Source organism: Hypomesus transpacificus, chromosome 12, assembly GCF_021917145.1.
Source record: "Hypomesus transpacificus isolate Combined female chromosome 12, fHypTra1, whole genome shotgun sequence".
Classification (NCBI taxonomy): Eukaryota; Metazoa; Chordata; class Actinopteri; order Osmeriformes; family Osmeridae; genus Hypomesus; species Hypomesus transpacificus.
This window is the reverse complement of record NC_061071.1, coordinates 2,565,665-2,589,495: the sequence shown is the minus strand read 5'-3', so window position 1 is coordinate 2,589,495 and position 23,831 is coordinate 2,565,665. Positions and strand designations below refer to the sequence as shown.

The following is a 23,831-nucleotide window of genomic DNA, read 5'->3' as shown; positions in this document are numbered from 1 at the left end:
TCACCACACATATAGCGTTACTACAAATGGGCAGCAGTTAGCAGCCATAGATTTCCAAATTTCTGCTCAACAGCCGTGTACTTTGAGGGTATTATTTATTCGGCCATTATTTTTATATTTCTCTGTAGGTAATTCTTGGCCCCTGGCCACCTACATTCACGGTGACTATTTCTGAATGTTGTTAGTTTGTTTTGTTACGAATAATATAATCCCTTATGGTTGAGAAAAGTCAAAGCATTTGACCAAATATAGCCTGTTTTATCGAATAAATAAAAAATTATTAGTTACTTTAACACTGTCATATAGGCAGCAGCACTGGTAGGGAGGCAGTCACTAAACCAATCAGCACCCAGCTTGTTTGTTTTCAGTTCCAAAATCCTCTGTCTAAGGCTATGTCCTTTCTGAGTACATATTAACCACATCCTTCTCCTAGGCATGTTTTCGGTGACACAGTATGTGTTCACAGATTTAAATTCGGTTTATCTTTTAACAGTGGGACTTTGGTGCATAGTCCTGTTTCATCTAATGAGCTTTCTGTGTATTCTTGGATTGAGAATGTTTCTTTCATGCTTCAAGATCAACATTTACCTGTCAAATAGACTAACTGTCATGACACATTTTGTTATGCAGTGCAATGCTGTGATCAGTTTAATTAGGCTGGGTTTGGATTATGTTGTGTGCCTCAGCATGCCTGCTTAATCCTGTGGAATATTGAAGCAGCAGATAACAAAAAATCCAATTCTGAAGCACTGACAAATCTTAACCAACAAACCAATGGTTTTTGTAAGATGAAACCTTGGTGTGGTTTCAGGGAATGAACTTTGTGCATAACTTACACGGGTCTATCGTAAGAAATAAGAGGTAATGCACCTTACACCGATGTTTAAATATGACAATACTGGCTCTTTATTTCTTATTTTCTAAGGCCTACATAGCACATTTGTGTACTTCTCTAGTGATGTTTGTTAAGCAAAAACCTTTTATCTATTTGTTAAAGGGCACATTAACTGTCTATGCTATACCTGGATTGATACCAAATTTATTCCCTCAATTTATGTGTTTAAGTGTTGGGAATTTGTGTTGTGCTGCATGTGTCTGCTTCCTCCGCCTCATTGGTAATTATTGGAGCAGTGAGGGAATCATTGCCAAGCGACCTAGATACAGGGCAGTGGGACAGGTTAATGATTCAACATTTTTTTCAGGGGGAGCCACGCTTAAAATGTGGATTTTGGAGAAGAAGAAACCCAGTGGACATATATGTGCCAGCTGGAACAGAGGTGTTGTATCCTGCCTGCCTGAAGTTAGTCTGATTCTAATCCTGGATAACCCTGTGATACTCTGGATATTATGGCAAAGCTAGTAGAGTGTGTGCCTAACTTCTCGGAGGGCTGTAACAAACAGGTAGGAGACACGTGATCTTGGATTTACTTTGAGTTGTGATAGCTGTCAATCCTGGTGGTGTGATTAGAACAACACTTTTAGCCTGTGGTCAGACAACTTCTGGAAGGGCTGTCAGGCTGCCAACAAATTGCAATATGAACACACATTTGTATAAATGTTTTTGACAGTGGTATGTAATATATGACAGCATTAGGTGATAAAAGTGGTAAAGAACACAAATGTCTAAACATTTTGAAATTCTTTGGAAATGTCAACATTCTTATTCATGCCCAAAATAGACACTCTTTACATGTTTAATAATTGTGCAGTACACATCAGAGAGTTCATGAGAGATTCTTGCATGCAGGTGATTGATGCCATTGCAGAGGCCATTTCCACGACTGATGGCTGCAGTCTGCTGGATGTGGACCCAGGGTCTTCCACTAACCGTACCGTCTACACCTTTGTGGGCTCGCCTGAGGCTGTGGTGGAGGGGGCGCTGAACGCCGCCCGGGCTGCTTTCCCTCTCATAGACATGACCAAACACTCAGGTACACTGATATGGGCGAGTGGCAGACACAACCAAGGTTCCAGTTCTTAAACTACACTGAAACCTTAACTCCAACCCTTTCACAATGTGGGACTACAACTGATGTTGAAAAGACTGTAAAAAAAAGAAAAAAACTATATGGATTGATCAAAGGGTAATAAATCCCATAGTTTTGTTCACTGATGATCTTTCATTGATTATAGTACCATTGATGACTTGGGGTTTATCTGGACTGACAAGTCTGTTTGTTTAGGAGAGCATCCGCGGACTGGAGCCATGGACGTGTGCCCTTTCATCCCTGTCCAGAACGTCACAATGGAGGACTGTGTCAACTGTGCCAATATCTTTGCCGAGCGGTTAACAGAAGTGCTGCATGTACCTGGTTTGTTAAAGTCAAACATACTTCAGCTTGTATGATTATAATGCACGAATGTGCCTCTACTCAAGCTGGTATTATGTAATGTATCATTAGGACTTATGTACTATTATGCTTTAATGCAGTCTACCTGTATGGAGAAGCTGCAAGAAAAGAAAACAGGACCTCTCTTCCATCTGTCCGCGCTGGAGAATATGAGGCCTTGGCTGAGAAAGTGAGATTCTGTATTTATTCAACAGTTAATTACAGACTATAATGTCGCAATAATATTCAAGTTTTCCTTGATACTATAGTGTAAAGGGGATGTGTGTGTGATAACATGAAGCAATAAACCACAAGACTGTGGTAAACCGCTGCAGTCAAAGGCACAGCATACCAGTGATATATAGGATTTACCTGTTATATAATTTAAATATATCATGACAGTCAACTGATCAGATTTGATCAGATCAGATTCTGTTGTATAATCAACTGTAACAAGCCAAGTAATGTATTCGTCTGTATCACACGAACGGATGATTGTATGTGTTGTGCGTAGCTGAAGATGGCAGAGTGGGCCCCTGACTATGGTCCTGCCACATTCAGCCCCTCCTGGGGAGCTACAGTCACCGGGGCACGCAAGTTCCTCATTGCCTACAACGTGAACCTCCTCAGCACCAAGGAACAAGCCCATCGGATCGCTCTGGACATCAGGGAACAGGGACGAGGAAAAGATCAGGTGGGCTGGTTTACAGAGCCCCGTTACACATTGATTTGTTTGTGAAAGTGACTTCTGTAGGAACATTTAGGAAAACGTTTTACACGTTTAACTTCACTCATGTTTAGGCATGAACTACATTTGATGGAACAGCATGCGTACAAAGACTACTGTAAAATATAGGAATCTTTTTGGTGGATATGTGTATTTTAGCCAGGTCTTCTGAAGAAGGTCCAGGGTATGGGCTGGTACCTGGAGGAATCGAACATAGCCCAGGTGTCCACCAACATCCTGGATTATGAGCTGACACCCGTCCACACTGTGTACGAGGAGATCTGCAGCATTTCCAAGGTAGGGGTGTAGCATAGATACGGTTGGTAATCATGGTCATTGTCTGATTTTGGACCTATTGTAAAGCTGATGTGTTTGGTCTGCTCAGGACCTAAATCTGCCCGTGGTGGGCTCCCAGATCGTAGGCCTTGTTCCACTAAAAGCCTTGCTCGACTGTGCGGACTTCTACATCCAGAAAGACAGTCTGTTCATAGTGGAGGAGGAACACAAAGTCCGGCTGGTGAGGACAGAATGACTTGAAAGGGAATGATGCACCTTAGATTCAGCTGGATCTCAACATCAATCTCTACAGTCATTACTGTAGCTACTGTAATATCATAGTTACCCTCCCTTCTACTTCTCACACCTATTTTGTATTTTCGTTGTGTGTGCAACATTTTTTCCACTTTAGGTCATCAGTAAACTTGGACTTGATTCTCTTGGGGCTTTCAACCCTAAGGACAGGATAATAGAGTATGTTTACTCTTATTCATTCAGTTCACTGTTTGAGGTCCTGGTTTAGAAGGCATTGTATGGACCGCTCCTTGTGGTGTGTATACATTTACATTACATTTAGTCATTTAGCAGACGCTCTTATCCAGAGCGACTTACAGTAAGTACAGGGATATTCCCCCAAGGCAAGTAGGATGAAGTGCCTTGCCCAAGGACACAACGTCATATATTGCACGGCCAGGAATTGAACCGGCAACCTTCTGATTAATAGCCTGATTCCCTAACCGCTCAGCCATCTGACTCCGCATTGTATGGACCGGTGCTTGTGGTGTGTATAGGTACATGGTGGACAGTACTCAGGACGACAAGCGTTTGGTGTCTCTGTCGCTTCAGCAGTTCGTACGCAGTGTCGGGGCCAGAACCGCTGCCCCCGGGGGAGGGTCGGTCTCTGCCACTGTCGCTGCCATGGTAACACCCTCACACCTCTGATAATATGCGCTCACTGAAAAGAAGACATGAGTCAAACATGACTAATAAAATGTCTGTGTTGTGTAAGAGTATATACAGTATGTTACAGGTACAGAGTTTTGTGTTTTACATTTGTTATACGAATGTATCTAATTGAATGTAATGTTTTTATAAAATCGTTTTTTTAGTTGTATTATTCCTGTTTTATATTTAAATGTATTCAAATGAGTGTGTGTGGGGATGGTGTTGTCTAAGTGTCCGCTTCGTTTATTTTTAGGGGGCTGCCCTGGGAGCCATGGTGGGCCAGATGACCTATGGGAAGAGGCAGTTTGAGGATCTGGACGGGGTGATGAGGACACTGATCCCTCCCTTCCACCAGGCCATGAATGAGCTGCTGGTCATGGTGGACTCTGACTCTACGGCCTTTAATAGCTACATGGTGAGGGAGAGAACTGGTACTACAGGAAAAAACGGAGAAAACTCCTGTCTGGCCTCATCATTTTTTATACATTTACTTTCTTTAATTTCGTAGTATTTTGTATGACATTAAATGTATGACACGTCATTTAAAAGTACTTACAATCTGCACTTTCTTCATCTGTAAAAAACGGAAGAACTAGTTGGCCAACTACTGACCCTTTTTACCAGAGCGTGTCACATTTTTTTTCATTCTTCAACGGAAAAGGTGGTGATAGAACTTGTCCATGTATCACATATTTGCCATTGTAGTACCACACCTGAATTCTTCTCTTTTTTAGGCAGCGCTCAAAATGCCAAGAAACACTAAAGATGAAGTCAAAAGGTGATTGCTGAACTCTTGACGCTTGAAAAGTTTTGAATGAGTGATTTAAACTTTGTTTAAAAAAGGTTTTAGCTAAATGAAAAGTAAACCTTTTTTATTAATGGTCTTGTGACAGGCCTGTAGTGCCATAGATATACTGTATGTGTCAGCTAAACATAACTATAGAGGGTGTGTAAAATCAAACAACCGCATCAGTGACAGTGATTCAATTCATGCAAAAATTACATTGACGTAGACACGTAGATCGTGAACACACGATTAGAAGCAGGAGAACCTGTTTGTCGGCCATCTTGTTTTGTTTCACACCAATCTAATACATTTATTTATCCCCTTGATTCTCCCATCTCCACTTCCTCTACCCCTGGCCCAGGAGACAGGTTGCTATGCAAGAGGGTCTCAAGAAAGCTGTCGGGGTCCCCTTGTCACTGGCCCAACAAGTCAACCTTCTGTGGCCTTGTCTGAAAGAAATGGTTCTCCATGGAAACGTAGCCTGCAAGTCAGACCTGCAGGTATATCTAATATCTCTCCAACACATAAAGAAGCTGTTGTCAATGTATAATGCAAGTGCTTTATGCTTACTTGACTTTTGCCACCATAATGAGACAACATGGTGTAATATCATGTCATTTGCTTTTGTCCTCAGGTGCACTGATGCATCTTATTTGGGTCAACATGACTGGCATTAAAGTAAAGTAGTAGTATATGAATATATGTCTTGCTTTGTAAAATTTTCTTTCTTTTGTCTTGTGTTGTTTAGGTGGCAGCCAAAGCCCTGGAAACAGCTGTTTTTGGAGCCTATTACAATGTCACAATCAACCTCAAAGACATCCAAGATGATTATTTTAAGACTACTGTAAGTAATATGTGGTGGAATTCTATCATAAAAAGTCTGAGGTCAGAAGAGTTTGGCTTTATCTGTTTATTCTTGCAAGGAGGAGCAGTTCTAAAACAGAACCATAAATGAAGTCTGGAGTAGAAGGGTTACCTGAAAATGAATGATCTGAGCTTTTAGACAGTAGTCCCAGACAGTTACATAATCAGTTCAATAGTTAATGTTTAAAAGTTCAAAAGAGGAACTCCACAATATGCAAAAAAGCAACAAGGAAACAGGTTGCAGGACTTAATACAGATGTTCCATATTAAAAACATAACTTGAGACAAGAAAGAAGGACTTGTGTTTGAGAATCCATGGAGTATGGGCAAAACAACCAGGGTTAAACAGTCTAATTGGTTAGACGCTTGGTCAGCAAGCGGAAACTGAAGCAATACTGTCTTAGACAAAAAGGTTATGCTATCTTTATAGAAGACCTAAACAATAACTGTTCTAGGCCAAAGACTATTATAGACATCTTAAAGATAGTAATTTTCTATTACTAATCACTTTTGGGCATATTTCATTTGAAAAACAAGTGTACAACCCGCAGCTCAGTAGCTGGAGCACTTGGCAGCAGCAAGAGGTTTCAGGGTTAAGCCCCCCCCCATCTACTGGATGCTGCTTTGGATAAAGACATCTGCTAAATAAATACCTTAAAAAATAAACAAGGAGAAATAATAGATTCCTTAATGAATGCTTTTGTGTTTTGTGAGCAGACTCAACAGAAGGCCTCAGCTCTGCTTCTGGAGGCGAGAGAGAGTGCTTCTGCAGTCCTGGATGCAGCTGACAGGAGAGAATGAAATCCAGCCAAACATTACACTGCCAATGCCTTCACTGCCAGAAAACGGATAAGACATCTGAAAATGAACTTAATCATATTCGTCTTGGTTCTAGTTTATGTGGATAACAAACCTAAGATTTTAAAATATTTGGGGAAGTCCATGTCAACAAAATGAAATTCCAATAAAAATCTTTCCCAAACTAATTTCATTATGTTGTTCATATTATTATTGTGTCTCTCATTGGTCTTACTAATAGTACTGTAAATGCCTTCAAATTAATCATTCACAATTGACATGGGAAATACAATTTAAGAGTTTTGATTTAATCTTCAATGTGAACTAGGCAAGGGTTTAGAATGCACTCACGTGGTTAAACACAGTATGCAACAATGCAGTATGCACCCTCCCATTTCTAAGCTCCACCTATTACAATAAAAAGGCTAATGCTGACTGATGAGGGAGAGGTGTAACTCAAAGGAAGAATTGGAAGTGTGAACAAGGGATTAGTGAGTATGCTACTTTATATTTGTGTAGTTTATAAAGCAAATGATCATAAATTATCTACATATTTAATATCTATTTAATTCATTTTGTTGACAACACAGCAAAGATTTTTTACATGCTTATTTTTTAATCTTATGGATTACTGTGTCAGTAGAAAGGAAACAAAGTATATTTCATTATTTGTTCTGTTCTTTCATAACATGTCATATAAGAAAATAATATTGTACTTGTACCCATGTTTCTGCCTTCTAGAAGCATAAAATACAATAAAAAATTATGATAGTTGTTCTAGGAAGCAAAAACGAGAATGGAATGTACGTGGGCAGCTCCTTTTCGTTCACTGACACCACTGACACCACTGGAAATCTCTGTATCTGAACCATATATTTATTTGTTCATAGATGCGATTGGAACGTTTAGAACACAGACATGTTTAACTCTGGTTCAGGTGATATATTCTCATGTTTTGAGCACACTTAGTTGAGCATACTTTATGTTACCTTGACAATTACCACATCAACTCTGCTCTTTTTTTCAATTTATTTTCCATTTAAAGGTAGTGGCCATCCTTCTGGATATGACCTAAATCGATGTGGGCAAGGTGGGCAAGGGGGTCAAGGGACTCCTGGTGGTCCTGGTCCTTGTGGGCAGGGTCCTTATCCTGGGCCTTATATGCCTGGTGGGCAGGGTCCTTATCCTGGGCCTTATATGCCTGTAGGGCCTGTTCCTGGTCCTTATCCTGGTCCTTATCCTGGGCCTTGTATGCCTGTAGGGCCTGGTCCTGGTCCTGGGCCTTGTATGCCTGTAGGGCCCGGCCCTTGTGGGCCAATCCCTGTTGTGCCTGCGCCTTGTATGCCTGTTGACCCTGATAAAAAAAAACATGGGAAGGGCCGTGGAAAAAAAGGGCGCAGACGCAAACACAAACACAGACACTGCGGTGGCAGTGGCAGTGGTAGTGGTAGTGGTAGTGGTAGTGGTAGTGGCAGTGGCAGTGGCAGTGGCAGTGGCAGTGGCAGTGGTAGTGGCAGTGGAAGTGGTAGTGGGAGTGATAGTGGAAGTGATAGTGACCACAAACATGGTCGTCATGGACATGGACGTAGACATGGATGTGGACGTGGAGGTGGACGCGGTCGCGGTCACGGTCACGGTCATGGACACGGTCACGGTCACGGTCATGGACATGGTCATGGTCATGGTCATCAGCACTGACAAGAAGGGTAAGTTCATCACTATGACTCAATATGCAGTGCCTATGTAGTTACTGCCAAGCATGCAATGTACATTAATCTGCTAAACTTGTTGGATGGAGTTGATATGGAAGTCATGGTGAAAGCTCTCCAGGCTTGTTTAAAATCTCAGATAAAAAGACTCAGTTTTTCATTCAGCTGAATCAATGTGTCTTTTTGCATTTGGATTTTATCTCTTGCAGCCCTCTAACAGTGGCCTGAACACAAAAGGATTTTCTCAAAACAAGAAGAAATACGTCAATTAAAATAGAACAATCAAAAGATCAAGAGAAAAAAAGACCATATTTTAACATGGCAGTAATCGAAATGTGTATGAAATAAAAATTTCAAAACAAGTTCAACAGACTATTTCCAAATAATGTCCTACATTCTAATACAATGTGGGCTGTGGGGGAGAGCTCGTCATCCATGGTCACCCCAAGGTTTCTGGCAGAGGATGAAGGGGTCAGCGTTGCAGATCCCAGGTTGATTGAGAGATATTATTATTGTGTCTCTCATGGGTCTTACTAATAGTACTGCAAATGCCTAACAAATTAATCATTCACAATTGACATGGGAAATACAATTTAAGAGTTTAGATTTCATCTTCAATGTTAACTAAGCAAGAGTTTTGATTGCGCTCGTGGTTAAACACAGTATGCAACAATGCAGTATGCACCCTCCCATTTCTAAGCTCCACCTATTACAATAAAAAGGCTAATGCTGACTGATGAGGGAGAGGTGTAACTCAAAGGAAGAATTGGAAGTGTGAACAAGGGATTAGTGAGTATGCTACTTTCTATTTGTGCAGTTTATAAAAGCACATTTTCATAAATTGTATATATTTAATATCCATTTATTCATTTTGTTGACAACACAGCAAAGATTTTTTACATAAGTGTCTTATTGTTTATCTTATGGATTACTGTGGAAGGAGCAAAGTATTTCATTTTTTGTTCTGTTTTTTCATAACTTTATATGAGAAAAAGAATTGTACGTGTGCCTAATTTTACGCGCTCTAGCAGCAAAAAATACAATTTTAAATTATGAAAGTTGTTCCAGGAAGCAAAAACAAGAATGGAATGTACGCGGGCACCTCCCTTTCGTTCACTGACACCACTGACACCACTGGAAATCTCTGTATCTGAACCATATATTTATTTATTCATAGATGCGTTTGGAACGTTTGGAACACAGACATGTTCAACACTGGTTCAGGTGATATATTCTCATGTTTTGGGCACATTCAGGTGAGCATACAATGCCACTTTATGTTTCCTTGACAATTACCACATCAACGGTGCTCTTTTTTCCATTTATTTTCCATTTAAAGGTAGTGGCCATCCTTCTGGATATGACCTAAATCAATGTGGGCAAGGGGGGCAAGGTGGTCAAGGGACTCCTGGTGGGCCTGGTCCTTATCCAGGTCCTTATACGCCTAGTGGTCCTGGTCCTTGTATGCCTGGTGGGCCTGGTCCTTATATGCCTGGTGGTCCTGGTCCTGGTCCTTGTATGCCTGGTGGGCCTGGTCCTTATCCTGGTCCTTATACCCCTGGTGGGCCTGGTCCTTGTATGCCTGTAGGGCCTGGTCCTGGTCCTGGGCCTTATATGCCTGGAGGGCCCGGCACTTGTGGGCCAATCCCTGTTGGGCCTGGGCCTTGTATGCCTGTTGAGCCCGATAAAAAAGACCATGGGAAGGGCCGTCACCATGGAAAGCATGGGCGCAAACACAAACACAGACACCACAGCGGCAGTGGTAGTGGCAGTGGTAGTGGCAGTGGTAGTGGCAGTGGTAGTGGTAGTGGTAGTGATAGTGACCACAAACATGGTCGTCATGGACATGGACGTGGACGTGGACATGGACATGGACATGGTCACGGTCATGGTCATCATAAGCACTGACATGGAGGGTAAGTTCATCACTATGACTCAATATGCAGTGCCTGTGTAGTTACTGTCATGGATGCAATGTACATTAATCAGCTAAACTTGTCTGATTGAGTTGATATGCAAGTCATGGTGAAAGCTCTTCAGGCTAGTTTAAAATCTACCCAGTTAGCGAAATAACTAAAAAAGACTGACTCAGTCTTTCATTCAGCTGAATCAATGTGTCTGTTTGCATTAAATTTGGATTTTACCTCTTGCAGCCCTCTGACAGTGGCCTTGAACAGGACACAGAAGATTTTTCTCAAAACAAGAAGAAATACTTCAATTAAAATAGAACAATCAAAAAATCAACTTTAAAAAAGATTTTATTTTAACATTGCAGTAATAGAAATGTGTATGAAATAAAAATTTGAAAACTATTTCAACAGACTATTTCAAAATAATGTCCTACATTCTAATACAAAACGTTATTGTTATGAAGAAAATATGAAACATTTAAAATTATTTTAATCAATTAAAGTATATGTGTGCAGAAATTCAAATATAGACATATCCTTGAAGTAGCTTGTGTGCTTCTCTTATTTGCACATTAGCCTTGGTGCTAAAGTTGACATAACCTGTGCACATACTTCTGGGGAAGTCTTGTTTTGATGTTCACAAGCCTGGGCGTGCACAGCAAACATTCAAAAGACCAGGTCAGCCTGTTTAGCCAGTGTGCAAGACATCATTTACTATCATTTTCAATTAAACAGAGAACATACACAGTCTAGTTAAGAGTGCAAAAATACAACTTTTAATAAAAAGAACCACAGTGCACTTAAAACAAAATTAAAAATGTTTTAATAAAAAAAAAAAAATAACAATAGCCTTTTTTGTGTGTTTTGGGACTAAAATTCAATGCGAAATCTTACACAATTGATAGAGAGTGTAGATATCAAATGCAGAGCTTTAGATAACTATTAAAGGTCTCAAACGTAACTAGTAGTTAACTGTCAGAAGTGGACTGGAGTTGACCAAGGGCCACGGCTTTCACGTCTCATCAGACTCTATATACGGTATGTCTCTGTAGCAACTGTCCAGCTTAGCAAATACATGGAGAGCGTGTGCAACAATTTCCTCTGACATCTTCTGAGCATACTCTTTTAGTGCCTGGAGGGAGGTAAATTCATTCTGTATGACCTCTGTGTGGACAGAAGCTTCCATGCTGTTTTTGTGCCTCTTTGCAGGATCTTTTGAGTGGACAAATGGCTGTTTCTCTTCAAGGTGGGCTTCTCTGATGCTCTCATTTGGTTTCCTTAAGCTGTCGTCCTTTGAGAAGCATCTTAGTCTTGAATGGACACATCCCATGTTATTGTATTTTGTCTTTACACTGTGCGCTTTGAGGTAATGTGTGAAGGTCAAAGAGGCACCTGGTGTGTAGAAAAAGAGAGGAGAATAGCAAATCCAAATGCACTGCATATCACTGAAAAATATATATTTTAGGAAAGTGTTATGTTATGACACTAACGTGTCTAATAGAATAATTTACCTCCAAAACTCCCACTCTTTGAAAGTGGTCTAACAGTGTTCCAGTTCTGAAATGCACATTGTTTGGTTTCATTCTCTTGCACTACCTCTATTGACACTTGACACATGTGAGCCACAACTAACACGTTTATGGGAGTGGTAAAGTGAACAGTCACATAGAGTCTGTACTGTCCTCTAGTGTCATTTTGCCAGAACTACACATTTTGTTCTGTCAAAGACGGATACCAAAAAGGTGTTTAAGTTCAACCATATCATAGATGAAGTGATCAAATAATAAAGTTTAACGTGTGTGTGTGTATACTACCGATATGATATGGCTACAATAACATCGCGTGCCGTGCACTCTGTCCTGGGGGTTTGGAGATTATTTTATTGGACTTAATAAAATGCAATAAAGAATTATCACAATTCTGTCTCTATCGCTTTAAAACCTACAATCTTTTTTTCTCCATTAGTCCATCCTATTAAAATGTGGACACAGAAAGGCGAGGAGATTATATATTAACATATCACTGTCCTGTGAGAGCTCTGCATTACCCTGTGTACAAACTGTGTTATTCTATCCACAAACATAAGGAAAGTGCCAGAATGCGTTTTCTGCTTTGTCTGAGTCTGTTTGGTTTTGTCTCCATAATAGCCATGGAGATTAATAAAAACACTACACGCCAGCCTGGTATTGACGTGAAAGGAGGTGAACAATGCTCAACTTGCGAGTTCAGGGAACAGAGCAGGCTCATGAGACTTCACAGCATTAAATCCCAGATTTTCAGTATACCTAGGCTCGAACAAGCCCCAAACATCAGCCGAGATATGATCAGACAACTTCTACCAAAAGCACCTCCGTTGACACAACTCCTGGACCAGTACGACCAACGCGTGGAAGATGATGACCATGCTGCCACTGAAACTATTATAACCATGGCCAAGAAGTGTAAGTATCTTTGGAAGTCATCATTACTTTGCAGAAAGCACGCATCCTGGGCATCTTGTGGCATGCGTAATTGACAGCTCTAGATCCAGGTAAACGCAAGCAATTCCCGCGGTTTAATTGGTCATGGTTTTCCGGATCTGTTTCAACTGATGTAAACTGAAACTGAAATATGTGTTAGGCTGCACAGACGTTGATGCATTGTCATAGCTGTTGACTATGTCTAAAATATGTTTCTTACTTCCTTTTTAGATGACCTCAATGCCCAGTTAGCTGGAATGCCACCTTGTTGTTTTTTCACGCTTACTCCCAAGATTGAAATTAAAAACATAATAAACGCACAATTATGGGTTTACCTGCGACTGAGTGATCGAGTCTCATCCGTTTTCTTGCAAATATCTCATCTTAAACCTTCAAAAGAGAAGACGCGCGTTCGCATTCGATCTTTGAAGATCGACGTAGATGCAGGGACAAGTTCATGGCAAAGTTTAGATATTAAACTTTTACTTTAAGTCTGGCTCCGTCAGTCAGATACACATTATGGGATTAAGATCGAAACTATTGACGCGCAAGGAGAGGATTTAGCGGTCACCTCAGTGGAGTATGGTGAAGAAGGGTTGGTAAGTAGCCTATAGGCCAACCAACATACTCAACAATTGAACAAAATTGTTTATGGCCGATTTGACTCTATACCACATACAGAACGCAAAAGCCTATACAGAGTTGGTTTGTCATATTAATTCGTGAAATCATTTATTCCCTCCCAGCAACCCTTTATCGAGGTAAAGGTTCTGGAGAACACAAAGCAATCACGGAGGGACACTGAACTGCATTGTGATGAAGAGTCTTCAGAAATCCGTTGCTGCCGGTACCCTCTCACTGTGGGCTTTGAAGACTTTGGCTGGGACTGGATTATTGCCCCAAAACACTACAAGGCCAACTACTGTTCTGGAGAGTGTGAGTATATGCACCTGCAGAAATACCCCCACACTCATCTGGTGAACAAGGTCCCAGGGGCGTGTCCAGACATTTTTGATAGGGGTGGCACAAGGGGTGGCCCGCCTCTGACTGGGCATATAGCCAATCATATTTTAAGATATTGGGGTGGCCAATCAGATTTCAGGGGTGGCCCGTGCCACCCTAGGCCACTCCCTGAACACGCCACTGCAAGGTCCACCGCAGAGGGACTGCAGGACCCTGCTGTACCCCCACCAAGATGTCCCCAATCAACATGCTCTACTTTAATCGCATGGAGCAGATCATCTATGGCAAGATCTCCTCCATGGTGGTGGACCACTGTGGTTGCTCCTAAGCCTTAGTGGCTGTCAGAATCTGATCAGCAGTTTTATCGGTAACACCCCTTGTTGTTGAATGAGGTTAGCAGGAGGTCTATGAGACTCAGTCAGTGAGTCTATTGTTTGTCTATACAGTCAACACAACAATAATTTGTTCACTGATGCTTAAGTAAATGACAAATGTATAACATTGTGATGGATGCTGTTGTTGTCTTAGTCTAGGCCATAGTCTAGAAATCCAGAACATATTGAAAGTATAGATCACTAACAGTGAACCTTCCACTCTGCATAAAACACTGTGGGAGGCATGTGGAGTTTTTTTTGGTTGCGAAAAACATGAACCAAATGACCTTTTTAAGGCCATGAACTGCTTCCCCCAAGACTTATTTGGAAGTTTCTTGCTGAGATTTTTGTTTGAAAGACAACATTACAAACCCTGACTTCAATGACACATGGTTGCGGGGAGTGCAGATGTCCTGTTTGTTAAGGTTCACAGGGTTTTCAGAGGCAGGATCACGCGTGATTACAAATGTTTGTGAGATTAAAAACTCACTGTACTATGCACATTTCACATCTCTCTATCAACATACCTGGGTGAAAATCATTACATAGTACAGTGGATGCAATGTAATTATACTTTGGCCTGCTGCAAGAATATGTTATGAAATAAACATCTGGTAAATAAAGATTCAATGACACATGTTAATAGGGCCTAAATCTGTACATTATTTACAAATAATGTGCAAGTGACATTGATTCAATGTATTAAATTATTAATATGTGTTAATATATAATCGACATTTAGACACAAGCACAAAAAATGGGTATACAAAACCTATATGATTGAGATTTAGAATGGATAAACGCGCATGGAAGAGTTGTGCGCGTGTCAAGGATGCAAGAGGATGGCTTTCAGTTTCTCTGAAAACACGTGGTCAACATTGGCTGATCCGGCAATGCTCCCCCCCTCATTTGTTAAAGGACGTATTTCAGCATATATTTTTCCGTTTTGTGTATAGAGTTTATATACAGTTATTTAAGATTCAAAGATAATCTACTGCAGTTAATGGAAGAAGAAACAATTATTGATATTCTTACATTTAGATGCCCATTTTCGTAAAAGGAAGGACCATCATGGGAGGATGTTTGACTGTCACAACAGCGAAATTGCCTTCATTTTAATTGGCTACCACAAAAATGGGAGGGCATTGTTTATGGAATCTTAAAATACTATTGGATAACGTGCGTTTCCTGACAGCCTGACTCTTGACCGAGACAGTACGAAACCTTCAGAAAGTGAACAGAATTAAATACGCTGTTATTGAGCGATAATAATATATAAAGAATTTGAACATTTCTTACATGTAAAGGTAAGTAGTCAAACTATTTTTGCGTTTTATACTGTAACTTGAGTACGTAATAACAGTAGCTGCTTCGACGTTATTAACTTTGTGAGCTTGGTAATGCAGATATTATTTGTATTACGCAAACTCTTCAATAATACATGCCTTTCGTGTATTCCTTATACTGACCCTATTCAGGTTCTAGACACTAGAATGTTATGTAGTCTCACTAATAGATAACTACATTGTATGGTCTCTAGATGGCCCAGTGGATCCAGCTACAGCAACTGGACTCAAAGTACCTGGAGCAAGTGGACCAACTGTACGATGACTCCTTCCCAATGGACATACGACAATATCTCAGCAAGTGGATAGAGAGCATTGACTGGTAATCTAATACAGGGACATACATTTAATATAATACTAATTAATTTAGGAAACATGACGTTCAGGCAAAGTTAACTTAAGGATGTCTGAAACACATTCTGTGGGCTATAACAACATTGCAGTTGTCAACATAATTTTCCTCTACTAATCCGTGTTTAATGATCTCAATCCCATAGGGACAATGTGGCTGTTCAAGACTCCTTGGCAACTGTTCGCTTCCACGACCTCCTGGCTCAACTTGACGACCAGCACAGTCGCTTTGCTCTGGAGAACAACTTTCTGCTTCAACACAACATTCGCAAGATCAAGAGAAACCTCCAGGTAGGTCAAGCTCAGTTCTCCCTCTCGATCACTTTCGTTTGCAGAGAAACGCTACAGTTAAACAGGAGTGTCAAAGCAGTATGAACATCCAGAGGAATGTGTTTTACCGTTACTTATCCACATTCCATGCCTGGGAAAATCATCTTGCGGGAGGTGATGACAATGAGATGAAACTGACAATAATGATAACAGCGGCTGTGAGTGATAAATGCTCTGTTACAGGACCGGTTTCAGGAGGACCCTGTTCACATGGCCATGATTATATCCAGAAATCTGAAGGAGGAGCAGAAGATCCTAGAAAATGCCAAGAGTATTGAGGTTCTGTCCCCTAAATACAACCATTTTGGATAAATGCCTGCTTATTGTCACTGTACATCTTTACCTAATGGGCAGCGGCCACTAACAAAATTTAAATTTTCAGACTAATGAGGAAAGCTCCCCATCTAACATGGTAGTAGAAAAACTAAAGCTGGACAACAAAGTTAAGGACATGAAAAACAAGGTGCAGGTAAATTATCTTTTTCATTTCTTGGAGTATGGCCAGCCATCATTCACCAATTATCAATAAGTGTGTGGCATAACTATAATCACCCAATTTGGCATTTTGCACATGGTCAATGCCTACTATATTGGAATATGAGGTCACGTAAATTATTTTCTTTCTTCGTAGGAGACAGATCAGCATATCAAATCCCTTGAGGACCTGCAAGACGATCATGACTTCAAGCTCAATTCCCTGAAGAACAGAGGTATAGTTTTTGATTTTCCGGCTATTCGTTTTTGTATTGTGTGTTATTTATACCGGGTGTCCATGTTTTTGTCCATTTTTTTAACCTTTTCTTTTTTCAACAGAACATGAAATCAATGGAGTAGCTCAAAAGGAGCTAGAGCATGAAAAGATGCTTGTTGGAAAAATGGTCTTTGAGTTGAAATTCAGGAGAGAGGTAAGTGTGCTTATTCACACCAAATGAAGCCTACTGCAGACCTGAAATAAATTCCAGAGTTCCCAAATCTTTCTTAGTCATATACAAACTCCTGCTCGTAAAACAAAGAGCAAATCATATTCAAAGATGTGGTGGACATGTCCCCTTTTCAGGAAGTGGTGCAGCAGCTGGCCGAGGTTCTGAACATGATCGAGGTGGTCCAAAATGACCTGATCTCTGAGGAGCTCCCAGAATGGAAACATCGGCAGCAAATCGCCTGCATCGGCGGCTCGCCCAACGCCTGTCTGGACCAGCTGCAGAACTGGTGAAGCCTTTGGACAGAAGCGCTATCTCACAGCCACATGAACCCACATGCTCTCTGTCTTCCAGTCTCAGACCGTCCAAGCGGGTCTTCCTCCGGCCTCCTCCTCACTCTACTCCGTCTTGTTTGTCTCCCGCCGTAGGTTCACGGCGGTGGCGGAGTGCCTGCAGCAGTTGAGGCAGCAGCTGAAGAAGCTTCAGGAGCTGGAGCAGAAGTACACCTACGAGAGGGACCCCATCACCCAGCAGAAGGCCTTCCTTGAGGGACGCACCCTGACCCTCTTCAGGACCCTCATAGAACAGTGAGCCACCAACCAGCACGCGTACATGGCACAGTGTTCCGTGCCTGTCTCTTTTCTGACAGAGCGTACAAAATCAATGTTTCTTGAACTGTTCCACTATGGAGCAAGAACCCAGGAGATGCGGCTGTCAGTAAAGTAGAACTGGGTTTCTCAATCAAAGCACTGGCTTAACAGTCGTTGCTGTAACGACTGACGAAGGAAATGGAAAGGGTGTGGAAATATGTTGTTTCAAACTCTTTTTATTTGGGCTGTACAGTGGTAAGTGTCCATGTTTGGTTCGCTTAAAAGGCTTTGTGTACTATGTGTCTTAGCTCCCTGGTGGTAGAAAGACAGCCCTGCATGCCAACTCACCCACAGAGGCCTCTGGTGCTGAAAACACAAGTACAGTTCACTGTGAAGCTCCGGTAAGTGTAATGTAATCACTTTGCAGATGCTTTTCTCGAGTCAAACTGCTGTCAAATTCTGTACCACTGAGCTACAGACATCCAACTTGTCTATACCTGCATTTTTCACTGACTGTTTCAAGGATAAAATACAACATGTTGCCTCATGTTCTCGATTGTCTAGATTTCTTGTGAAACTGCAGGAGTTCAACTACCAGCTCAAAGTGAAAGCTGTGTTTGACAAGTAAGTGTTGAAACATGTCTTCATTTTACCAACACGTAGTAAATACTTTATGGATACTAATGAATCCATTCTTTTCATTTTCCCCCAGGGATGTTACAGAGAAGAAGGGGTATGTGTGACATAATTTGTACCAATGATTGACAACATTCAGATAGTGTGTGGTCTTTGTGATCTTTGCATAACACTCACAACAAATCACTTCATTCTCAGCTTTCGCAAGTTCAACATATTGGGAACAAACACAAAAATCATGAACATGGAGGAGTGTAATGGCAGTTTGGCTGCAGAATTCCGCCATTTGGTAAGGAGAAAAAAAAGGCATTGTTGTACTGTCTCAATATGCCAAGGAATTGACGTCTGTACTTTCTGTTATTTCTGATCTCCCCATAGCAACTGAAAGAACAGAAAGTAGCTGGCAACAGAACAAACGAGGTAATAGATTCTTACAAGCAGACTATCTGGTGCCAAGTGGGGTATTACTGACCATGCTCTTATAAACAGGTTACTATGGTAATATTTCCGGCTGTGTGTTTTTTTTCTCCAGGGCCCTCTGATTGTAACAGAAGAACTGCACTCCATCTGCTTCGAGTCTGATCTCAGCCAGTCAGGCCTGGATATCAAACTCGAGGTAAGTGCATCTTGGGTATTGTAGTGCATTCGTTTTCTCCATTATCTCATACATGAGGTCCCTGCAATACTCAGCCAAGCTATGAGAGAGCTGACGATCTGTGCTTCTGCCAGACCATCTCCTTGCCTATCGTGGTCATCTCCAACGTGAGCCAGCTGCCCAGTGGCTGGGCCTCCATCCTGTGGTACAACATGCTGACCACCGAACCCAAGGTAGGCCTAGCACCCACACGCCTGTGCCAACACGCATACCAGCACACACATCTTGGTCAGTGTTGTTTTTTTCTGCATGGTACAGAACCTGAAGTTTTTCCTGAGTCCGCCCTCGGCCACCTGGAGCCAGCTGTCCAAGGTGCTGAGCTGGCAGTTCTCCTCGGTCACCAAGCGGGGACTCAGCGAGGAGCAGCTGGACATGCTGGCGGACAAGCTCCTAGGTAAGGGACACCAAGTGTACATCTTAACCTCTGGCTTCTAGGACAGTGCCCAGCCCATGGTTCATCCTCATTATACTGGCTTGCTTCATGTTGTTGAAGCCTGTGCCTTGCCTTGTTTCACCAACTGTGCATGACAGTGTGGCGTCGGTCAGTGAGATTTACAGTCCAAATACCAGGTTGGGGGATTAACATGTTACATGTTCAAACATGCTAAACAGGAGCAAAAGCGGCAAGGAATCCAGAGGGTCTGATCCCATGGAATAAGTTCTGTAAGGTCAGTGAATAAAGTAACTGCCGGCCAAGAAAATCTTATGTATGTCTGGAGCTTCTTTCCACTGAATGTTGTTGTTTTTGTGGTGTACCAGAGCGTGAGTGAGAAGAGCTTTCCTTTCTGGCTTTGGATCGAGGGGATCCTGGATCTCATCAAGAGACACCTGCTCTCCCTGTGGAACGATGGGTAAATCATCCATCCGGATCGACCTCGCGCAGGGCCGCTCTTATCTTCTCTCTCTCTCTCTCTGACTCATTTTTTTTTGTCTTTCTCAACCAGCTGTATCGTGGGCTTTGTCAGCAAGGAGCGAGAGAAAGCCATGCTTAGCGACAAGTGTCCCGGTACCTTCCTGCTGCGCTTCAGCGAGAGCAGCAGAGAGGGAGCCATCACCTTCACCTGGGTGGACCATGACGTCAACTGTGAGACAGACCCCCTCCCTCAGCAAAATACGCCACAAACAAAACACACGTACCAAATACAAGTCCCTCAATACTCATATTCATCTAAATGGATCCGAATGATGATGACAGATTCCTTTCGGTAAAGTTTCGTTTTTTAAATGTCTTCCAACTGAATGCCTTGGATATTAATCCCACACCTTGTGTGTGTGTTTGAACACAGATAAGCCTGTCTTCCATGCTGTGGAGCCCTACACTAAGAAGGAGCTCACAGCCGTGTCTCTGCCGGACATCATCCGCAAGTACAAGGTGATGGCTGCGGAGAACATCCCGGAGAACCCGCTGCGGTTCCTCTACCCGAACATCCCCAAGGACAAGGCTTTTGGGAAGTTCTACGCCAGGGCTGAGGGTAGGCAGGCTGGCCCTCCTCATCGACAGGCAGGATTGCACCTGCGGGACAGAACCTTCAGGATAGCACCTGCGGGACAGCACCTTCAGGATAGCACCTTCAGGATAGCACCTTCAGGATAGCACCTTCACGATAGCACCTGCGGGATAGCACCTTCAGGATAGCACCTGCGGGACAGCACCTTCAGGATAGCACCTTCAGGATAGCACCTGCGGGATTGCACCTGCGGGATAGCACCTTCAGGATAGCACCTTCAGGATAGCACCTGCGGGACAGCACCTTCAGGATAGCACCTTCAGGATAGCACCTGCGGGATTGCACCTGCGGTATAGCACCTTCAGGATAGCACCTTCAGGATAGCACCTTCAGGATAGCACCTTCAGGATAGCACCTGCGGGACAGCACCTTCAGGATAGCACCTTCAGGATAGCACCTGCGGGATTGCACCTGCGGGATAGCACCTTCAGGATAGCACCTGCGGGATAGCACCTTCAGGATAGCACCTGCAGCATAGCACCTGCAGGATAGCACCTGCAGGATAGCACCTACGGGATAGCACCTGCGGGATAGCACCTGCAGGATAGCCTTAGGGGACTTTATTTCCATACTTCCATACTATTTTTGTGGATGCTTAGGCATACTATGTAGGTTCTTTCTGTAAAACATGATTGATTTATTGGTTTTATAGTTCCAAGAAAAGTCCAGATAGTCTTATAAGCCTGTCCACTGGTGAAGGATTATGTCTTAAGATATTTTGCTTGGCCAAAATGTGTGTTTTCCAGCATCAGAGCCAATGGATGTGGAGTCTCCCTCTGTTTCAGGCTACATGAAGACCGAACTCATATCTATCTCAGAAGTGTAAGTTCTGGTATCTTTACAATCTGCCTTAACATCTTAAACACTTTAAATCAAGTTTTGATTCATTCCTGGTCTTCTGTATGTGTTTAGTCCCCCATCTCAGCTTCACGACAACATGATGCCCATGTCACCTGAGGTTTATGGGGAATTGTCGCAGATTGTAAGCACAACACAAATCGATGAAGTGGTAAGTCTTGTTTACTATCAGTTCTCTATACCTATGCTGCCAACTATCATTATGTGTGTATGTATTCCATAGTTGCTCTTGCTATGCTGTCTTGCCTTTCCCTTGTACTTACTCTGGCCTTTTTCTCAATCATACCGCATGGCTCAGACCCGTGATCTTCATGAAGACTATACGGTACATTTAATGAGTCATTGCTTTCCTCCCTGGAAAATGCTTCACAAGTTTGGCACTCTTTTAAGATTTCACCCTTGCTGTTCTTGTTTCTAGATCCAGCGCTAACGTTCTCTCTTCTGTGTGCATGTCTAGATGTATGCTGAATAGGAAGACGGACATAACGCCAACTGTTCCCTCGAGAGAATTGATCAAATGCATTCATTTACTGGAATGTCTCACTCATTCACTCTTTCTTGCATGTTTAAAATTGTAGTTTCAGTGAAAATATCTATACACCCAACAATAATGGGTGCGTAAGCCTAAATTGATCGAAGAAACCATTGTACGACGAATCTTAGTTTTACAGGCCGTTCCCAAAGACATCGTAGCTAAAGTGTCTCTTGAAAATCCGTGGTTCTTGAAAGCGCACAGATTACCCTACTCCTTAAGAACATGTTGGGGAAACGCATGCAAGAAATATCAATGGTTTCGTTTTTTGCTCAATCGTTGCTACGATCCATCGTTATTGGGCATGGCCGGCGCGAGTACCTTCGCCGCCCTAGGCAAAATGTTTCAACAGCACCCTCCCCCCCCCCCCCGCCCCGTAGCACAAATCGGAGAGACACCCCCCCACCCAGCCTCGGCGCCCTCTGCTTGTGGTGCTGGACTGTTAATTAATGGACGCACTTCGGTATGTGGCGCCCCCCTCTTTGTGGCGCCCAAGGCGGCTGCCTAGTTCACCTCTAGCAAACGCCAGCCCTGCTATTGGGAAACGCAGCCAATGTCTTTGAGTAGCAGTAAAACAAAGAATTGGCGTATTTTGCAGTGTGGAACTACACAGCATTTTTGTTGTTGTATATAGGCTCTTCCGAGCCTGGCTGGCTGCCAGCCCAACTTAGCCCCGCTCACAAAAACAATTTGGTCGGGAAGTTGGGCCTGGGATCGCTCGGTTGGGGAAAAAGTATGTACGAACAGGAGCTGTTCGGAGCAATCAAATTGTCAGGGCGGGCTTTATACGATGATGGACAGATGATCAACAGTAACTTAATCAATCATGTCACCAAAGAGCGTTTGGGTTGAATTTGTTTTCAACAAACAACATACTACGTTGCTCTGATTGGTTGTAAGTCTATCCAATTAAGCGAAGAGCCTTTTTTTTATGAGTTCGGTTGAAACACGCCCCATACTCACAGCCCAATGGAGCAGTTTCAGACTCATATTCTGACTAGAATGATGAGCATGACAACGTCAGGCTCTTCATAAAAAAAAAGGGATTTATGGAGGAGGATAAGTTTGGTGAGCTCTTACATGGTCACCAGTCAGAAATTATACATTACTTTTTAGTCATATGAAGTTATATGTCTGAATGTATAACAAATAAACACTGTAAACACCTCAAGTTGTACTTTATTTAAAGTTTTATTTGTGAATAAATATTTTCATTTTTTTTGCAACACAGTCACTCACTGCCTTGAGCAGAAGCAAATATACACGGAAGAAGAAACAAACTGATGACAGTAACACCATACATTCAAAGTATTTCATGTTTTTGTTGACCTGCACTATTCAACAGATGTTACAGGATAAATACAGTCAGTGTGTTTCAACTAATACAATAATAGTTTAGGAAAATTAGGTGAACAGAATCAAATGCAGGTCATGTTGTTATTATGGTTAGTTGTTTTGTACTATTGAGTGAGATTTTGACCGTTCTGTAGACCAGATTTGGTTTGATAACCAATCACACCAGCACACAGACACAAAGTAGCTTCCACAAAGCGATAACTGGATGCATTTCAAGACTTTTCAAGTATAAGACATTTCTCCTTTCACTCTTACTCTAAACAGTTAGAACAATCAATGTGCGTAGCTCTGTTTTTAAAAAGTGCTCCATCAGTTGGTGGTGGTGTTGAGCTTGTTCATAAAAACCATCATCATCTCCACTTGAAGAGGGGAAGATCCTATGTCCACCATTCCAAAGTCCACTAGGCGTGATCAAATAAAGACCAAATTGTAATGCACTGAAAGCTAAAATAACTAGGCCTATGCCCGAACCCTTTTTAAAAGAACGTATAATGTGACCAGGGGGTGTACAATGTCCTCTAAAACTGACTACAGTCTCTTGTGAACAATGGTGCAATCTACAGGTTCTCTATTTGCAGTGTAAGCAGGTGAGAAAGTAGCCTGCTCA

The 23,831-nt window shown here is 42.2% G+C and overlaps 2 protein-coding genes and 1 long non-coding RNA gene across 4 annotated transcripts; 2 read left to right on the top strand and 1 right to left on the bottom strand.

Annotated features, from left to right (window-relative positions):
* The first annotated feature begins 597 nt into the window (after positions 1-597).
* Positions 598-6,913, top strand: ftcd (formimidoyltransferase cyclodeaminase). Its single transcript, XM_047030996.1, has 15 exons — positions 598-861; positions 1,203-1,401; positions 1,748-1,931; positions 2,184-2,312; positions 2,432-2,520; positions 2,845-3,024; positions 3,217-3,354; positions 3,443-3,574; positions 3,746-3,807; positions 4,125-4,254; positions 4,532-4,693; positions 5,013-5,056; positions 5,427-5,565; positions 5,814-5,909; positions 6,647-6,913. Exons 2-15 carry the CDS (start codon positions 1,348-1,350, stop codon positions 6,728-6,730), a joined length of 1,623 nt encoding a protein of 540 aa, XP_046886952.1. The 5' UTR covers positions 598-861; positions 1,203-1,347; the 3' UTR covers positions 6,731-6,913.
* Positions 6,914-11,325: 4,412 nt separating this feature from the next.
* LOC124474595 lies at positions 11,326-12,753 on the bottom strand. Its single transcript, XR_006956845.1, has 2 exons — positions 11,858-12,753; positions 11,326-11,738 (listed from the first exon to the last, which is right to left on the bottom strand). It is a non-coding gene; the product is annotated as an uncharacterized LOC124474595 (long non-coding RNA).
* Positions 12,754-12,963: 210 nt separating this feature from the next.
* stat1a (signal transducer and activator of transcription 1a) lies at positions 12,964-23,035 on the top strand. Of its 2 annotated transcripts, XM_047030902.1 has the most exons (26): positions 12,964-13,404; positions 13,552-13,741; positions 15,683-15,810; positions 15,986-16,130; positions 16,353-16,448; positions 16,552-16,638; positions 16,801-16,879; positions 16,983-17,074; positions 17,227-17,378; positions 17,518-17,676; positions 17,988-18,080; positions 18,244-18,303; positions 18,392-18,412; positions 18,514-18,604; positions 18,694-18,735; positions 18,848-18,931; positions 19,045-19,143; positions 19,229-19,364; positions 19,583-19,638; positions 19,730-19,821; positions 19,915-20,054; positions 20,257-20,442; positions 21,225-21,300; positions 21,391-21,487; positions 21,635-21,661; positions 21,794-23,035. In XM_047030902.1, the coding sequence occupies exons 2-26, from the start codon at positions 13,622-13,624 to the stop codon at positions 21,806-21,808; spliced, it is 2,373 nt and encodes a 790-aa protein (XP_046886858.1). In that variant the 5' UTR covers positions 12,964-13,404; positions 13,552-13,621; the 3' UTR covers positions 21,809-23,035. The 2 variants fall into 2 exon arrangements, with proteins under 2 accessions (XP_046886858.1, XP_046886859.1); XM_047030903.1 differs by lacking the exons at positions 12,964-13,404; positions 13,552-13,741 and adding an exon at positions 15,314-15,449.
* Positions 23,036-23,831: the final 796 nt, after the last annotated feature.